Consider the following 6,268-nt stretch of genomic DNA (forward strand, 5'->3'; position numbering starts at 1 on the left):
ACAAAAACGGTGGAGCTACTTATTACTGAGTCCTACTGAGAAAAATTCTTGTTCTGGTTTGAAGAGTTTTTTTGTCATTTTTGAACGATGATCCAAAATTTTTGATCAGCTGATAAACAGCCTATTTCACTTTACTCATTATTTTTAATAAATAACTTTTTCAAAGTGCTTTTTGTCACACTCCCCCTTCTTGCTTTTGCATATTGTAGCTCTACTTAAAACCTCATTAAGATCCAAATGTGCAAAAGGTAAATTCTAACAATTTTTTAACTGGTCTTAAGATTTTGATCAGGTCTGTGTTCTTATCTAAGCAGACAGGGTGAGAAGTGTGCACGGAGACATCATGTCAATCAAGATTGTTTAAGAAAATGTTGGAAACTACATCAGGTTTTCTTTTTGAAGCGCCACAGAGCTATTAAAGATGTCACAGCGAGATTCTACATCAGACTCACATCACATTTCTATGTAAATGAGAGCTGCTTCTTCCGAAGGGAAGTAAAGAGATTGGGGCCGATCTTGTATGTCTCTTTGGGGTCATAATGTGCCGATACATAGATCTCCTTAATGTGTCTGTTGTTATTGTTGTATTTCACCAGAACCCTGTCCATGTTGCTCATAGGGTTCTTTGGGTTGTAGAATTTCCTGACGTCATATGGCAGGTCGGTGGCATGGGGGTAGTTGAGGTTCCCAATGCTGTAGTACTTGTACTGCCCCACGTCCGCTATCACTGGAAGCACTTTCTCCTTGTTCTTGAATATGTGAAATCCAAACTCTCCTTTGACAGGGTCACACAGAGCCACCATGTTATTGTCCATGCATTTCTTAACGTACCACTCCAGCAGCTTCAGACCGTGGCGAGGTGGAGGTCGACCGAACCCGCTGTCATTGAGCTCTTTGTCTGAATCAAGGGTCTGTAAAGCTGAAGTCAGGAGGAGCGAAAGTGCCACAGTGACATGGAAAAGCATCTTCATCCCTTTGCCTGCTGCCATGTCAAGAGTCTGTATTTAAAAACAAAAATAACCATGACTGTATCCTGAACAAGACACTTGATGTAAATATGCATAAGCTTCATTTTTGTAACTTACCTTTTAGCTGGTAACTACAGGAGCAGATTTTTCAGACAGTCTAGTTCAGAATTGACTGTAACTTCACTGGCTCCGTCCTGCTGTGAATAACACAGCTGCCGGGGCTTGTGTTTAACGTCTCTCTGGGTTGTGTGTGTAGGATGAAAGCAGTACACGTCTTTATTTTTTGACATGTGGTACAGTTTCGTACTCACTGCTTAGCATGAAAGAGGAAGTGCTCTTGATGCAGCACAGCTGGGGTCTACAGAAATCTATGTCTAAATATAGACAAGTCAAGCCTCAGCTTGAGATGACCATGATGGTGATGGTCACGGTTGTAATTGAGGGGTAAGGTCAGGCATTTTCCAGTGACTTTAATGTGTAGCTTTTTACTGTGGCATGCTAGTGCTATGAAAGGAGAAGAGTGAGACTGAGGCTCTGTGGTCAGGAAGATGTATGATGAAATTTCTCTTCTGCTTTTGATTCATTCATGGTCATAAATTACAAGGACAAGAATTTTGTTGTATTAGTCAGGTTTTTACCACAGATTATTCCTATTGAACGGCTTCTTGAGGACATCAGTTTTTGGCACCTGTTAAAAGGGACTAAGAGAGACACATTTAGGGGAGACTGGGGACAGTTGCAACACTTTTTACATTACTCTCAGTTACTCAGAGAATATTTGGACTAGTCTCACCAAATCTTTACATATTAAACCTACATCTGTCTGCTAAATGCCCATACCATTTAAAGATGGCTACATATAACATATTAATCAGAATATTCATTTGAATAGAGGAATTCAGACGTTGCAACTGACCCCAAACCTGGGGACAGTTGAAACACAGATCAGGGACGGTTGCAACATATATAGAAAAAAAACATTAATTTTTCACTAATTATCCTCAGTGTTTTGTCTAAATAGGACAAATACTAATGTTATGACCCAGAGTGGGCTCAAATTCAATTTTCTTTTCTGTACAGCTTTAAGGTATTTAATTAGTTTTGTTTTGTTTAAAACATGGGCCTACCTTGAGTCAATGTGCAGATATTACTGAAGCTATAAAAACTGAATATTGCATTTTGGGACAAAAAAGAATGGAATAACTTGCAACATTATTTTTTGAACCTGAACAATGTGGTGTGGCATATGTCAAAGGCCTTGGCCACTGCCCTCACTGATTTGCCCTCAACTGTAATAATATCTGAGGCTTGTTCCAAAATACTGAGGGGAACCCCTCTGTTAGTGACTCTCTTCCTCACTCTTTGCATACTGAAAATAAACAGAATACAATTTCTCTATTTAGATGATTCATTCACTCTATGACAAGTTTATATGACACATACAACATACAACAATAACTAAGTGCTAATTTTTGCTTAACAAGTTATTTGGGAAATTATTCTGTTTATCGTTAGCGTTAGTTTCTCCATATGATTGTCTGTTCTGTTCATCATGAGCAATGAAATATATTAATTTTGCCTATTTTGAACTAAAAATCTTTAAAAATATGGTTGTGTGGTCTCTTCTAATATGACTAACCTAATAGCATGGGGACAGTTGCAACAGTTGCAACTGTCCCCATGGTACCAGTCATGACAAAACACCATGTGCTAGCTAGCCACATTGACATTGACTCATGCTCACCATGTCATTTAATAGTCAACAAACAGTGATTCAAACTAGATAGGTTTGAATTCATTCATACATAAGGTCAGGACAGTATGACAAAAAAAAACAGCTCATGAAAAAAGCTACTTTCATACCTCCAAAACAACTTTGCTCGATAAAAGCAGGACCAGATGCTCAATATGGCCTCTCTCTTCTTGGTGGGTAGAGGGTCTAACTGAGCATGTGCAGTGTGAGTGTCATCACTCTAGCATGTTTCTGATTAGAGAAATAAGGCTTGTTGCAACCGTCCCTTGTTGCAACTGTCCCCAGTCTCCCCTACTCTCTGCAAAAATATGGCAGACCTCAACAGAATCAGGTTTGGGTGGTACTGACACAGGAGCGTTTGTTATCCTGATGACAGTTGAAAGCTGGTCATGTTCATTCTTTTTTCTATTTTTTTTTAACTTTCACACTTCAGCAGCTTGTTGGATTAAAGAGACAGAGTTTTAAAGTGATACTCCAGGATGGAACAAGTTGGGTCCTATCACAAGGTTTAGGGCAGAAATGACCCCTACAGCAGTGTTTCTGTGCAGCAGAAGCCCAGAGCGCTCGCACCAAACACCCCCTCCCTGCTCCTTTGCAGGTTTCCTCTGCACTCAGACGGGGCCATATTTTACTTGACCAAAAACACAAATAAACGGACTCCCACCAAAAAAATCTGATATGGGTCTGCATTCACACTTTATTTAGAGAATTTTCAGTGCGTTACTTTCACACAAAAACACTGCTAAATAAGGCTCTAGTTCTCATCGTGTCGAAAAACGGCGCTACCTCTGCTACAGAGCCACAGCTGGCTACGAGGCTCTGGCCGCTTAGTGTATCAGTCCGCGTGCGCGGCGTGCCAGACATAAACAAACACAGGTAGTCTGCCAGGGTGAAAGTAACACGCTGAAAATTCTCTAAATAAAGCGTGAATGCAGACCGATATCAGATTGTTTCGCTGGGAGTCTGTTTATTTGTGTTTTTGGTCAAGTAAAATTGGCCCCATCTGAGTGCAGAGGAAACCGGCTGACGAGCAGGGAGGGAGTGTTTGGTGCGTGCTCCCTGGTGCACAAAAACACTGCTGTAGGGCAGAGTCCTGCATGGGTACCCGCAAAAACAGCTGATTTGCGGGTGGTTTTTAAAAACTTTTTTTTTCCCGGTTTCGGATCTGGGTGGAAAAAATAACATGCGGGTCAGGTCGGGGGTTTTAGTTTGATACATCAAAATTAATATAAAATAATAATAAATACAATAAAATGAAAAGGTAAGTTGTAAGCTGGTTGTAAGGCTGTGACCATATAGCCACGCTGTCCAGTTCTTGTAATACATCCATGGTTGTGACATGATCACGGCTCGTACCTGCTGAGCGTCGCTGAAGTCTGGACAGAAAGTAAGTCTACTATTACACACGTAAAGGTCCTTTTAAGAGATTAAAAGTTTAAAAGCATTAAACATTTTAAAAAAACGAGTGATTTTACAGATGTATGTGAGAAGATCACAGAGGGTTGATGATGGAGCTGAAGTCAGGCTTTTATTGGAAGAGTTGCTTCATTAAGGTGCATTTACTCACTGGCATCTGAACTATGGCGATATACCGTTCAATTTTCAGACAATATGGACCAAAACGATTAAAACTTTAAATAAGGTTAAGGGTTGGGCTGCGGGTCGTGTTTCAACGGGTCGGATCGGGTTGCGGTACTAATCGGGCTGATGCGTGGGTTTGCTGTTCGGGTGCGGGTTTGTACGTCCCCGGGTGGGGGCGGGGCGGATCTTGAAAATTGGACCCGTGCAGGACTCTGCTGTAGGGGTAATTTCTGCCCTAAACCTTGTGATAGGACCCAACTTGTTCCATCCCGGAGTACTTGTGAAAAGTGAATGTATTATGTAATGGGGATCCTAGGAGGCTCACCCCCTAAATTCAGCTAATGTAAAGAAAGTCCAACTCTAACACTGAAGTCAGTGTGTGCACTATTCACTTAACTTTTCCAACAAAAAGTTCCCCTATTAACACACACACACACACACACACACACACACACACACACACACACACACACACCAAACACACGCACACACACACACACACACACACACACACACACAAAAAGTGTTCTTAGCTCACTAGCCTGCATAAAAATGTTTATGATGATATACTTTTGTGCTGGTTACAGTTTTCGTTTAATGTCTAAAGATTAAACTTGTCTGGATGAATGGGAGAAAACTCTGCTCCTGTTGAATTGCTCGCTCATAGTTTCAATTTTTCCAGCTGTTTTGCTGCAGTCAGCTGCACTGCTGAAAATTTGCTTCTCTACTGGATTGATTACCACTTAAGTACTCAGAGTGACACCATTTACAACTATTTACATTGAAACTGGGACCTGTCAGAAAGAGATGAGTAGGTGCACCCCCAGGGATGTCATGATCCAAGAAATGATGAAAACATTAGTGAGGGCAATGCTTGAATCATCAAGATTTCGTCACTCATTTGTCCCATGAGAGGAATATGATGATTGCACATCAGTAAATAAAGACTGACGATACATCGAACAACCTCACGACACACATCACGACATATTACTATGCGCTGCCCATGTAGCTGCCTGTTGCAGTAGCTCTGTCTTCTTTGTCCGTTTCTTATTATTTTTTTGTCTCTTTTTCGTCATCTTTGTATTTGGAGTGGATCATTACTTTGTATGGTTCATTGTTGGTCATGGACACCAAACTTTTTGTGGCTTCAGCGATAATTTTACTACTTTTCTCCTGTGTTTGTCTGGAGATCCTACATGTAACCATGGCTGCATTGTTTACATGTGAAATCAGCTGTTAGCAGCCTGTAGCATGTCAATGCTAACTAGTGTAGGGCTCGATGATTTCCCTCAAGGTGAGGAGGAGGAGGTGAGGACGACGTGCTGGTTCTCAGGTGTGAGCTGGGAGGTGGCAACATGGACCTGTCCTTCCATCCATCGTTGTGCTGTTCACGGACGTGGCTGACGGAGCTGACATCGGACGCCGGCGCCACATTGGAGGAGCTTCACCTGCTGTGAGCAGACAGGATCCAGCAGACAGAGACTGAACAGACTGCTGGGGAGGCTCAGTCCTGGACCCTGTGGAGGTGGAGACTGGCTGGGCTGGAGAGTGGTGGACGAGTGGTGGACGGGCTGTCTTCATCTAATTTCTTGTGGACCTTTTTGCATTTTCTGTGCACTTTCTTACTTTTGTTTTCCTGATTGCTGCTGTGACTCCTGAATTTCCCCTCGGGGATAAATAAAGTATTTTCTATTTCTATTTCTATATCTGATGTGAAGCTAAAGGCAGATTTTTGGTAAGTCTATTCATCATGTGCTGGTTTGGTTCTGTCAACCACTGTTTTAGTTCTTCCCTTCATTAAATCCCCAACCAGTTAGCTGATAAGTTAGCCTGTCTGAAACTTTGCAGACAGTGCTGGCCGATCTAATTGTGCCCCATGAAGCAGAGAAACTCCCTGTGTTCACTCCTATGGACAAAATGGTCTTTGTTTAATTTGTCCTCAAGGGTAACTTCTGGATAAAAA

The 6,268-nt window shown here is 41.7% G+C and overlaps 1 protein-coding gene across 1 annotated transcript; it reads right to left on the bottom strand.

Moving 5' to 3' along the window:
• Positions 1 to 302: 302 nt before the first annotated feature.
• LOC141800313 (uncharacterized) lies at positions 303 to 989 on the bottom strand. Its single transcript, XM_074682748.1, has one exon. It carries the CDS (start codon positions 987 to 989, stop codon positions 462 to 464), a length of 528 nt encoding a protein of 175 aa, XP_074538849.1. The 3' UTR covers positions 303 to 461.
• Positions 990 to 6,268: the final 5,279 nt, after the last annotated feature.

This window comes from Halichoeres trimaculatus, unplaced genomic scaffold (assembly GCF_033239565.1).
Source record: "Halichoeres trimaculatus isolate MK-OKI-2021-1 unplaced genomic scaffold, fHalTri1.1 fHalTri1_scaffold_12, whole genome shotgun sequence".
NCBI lineage: Eukaryota > Metazoa > Chordata > Actinopteri > Labriformes > Labridae > Halichoeres > Halichoeres trimaculatus.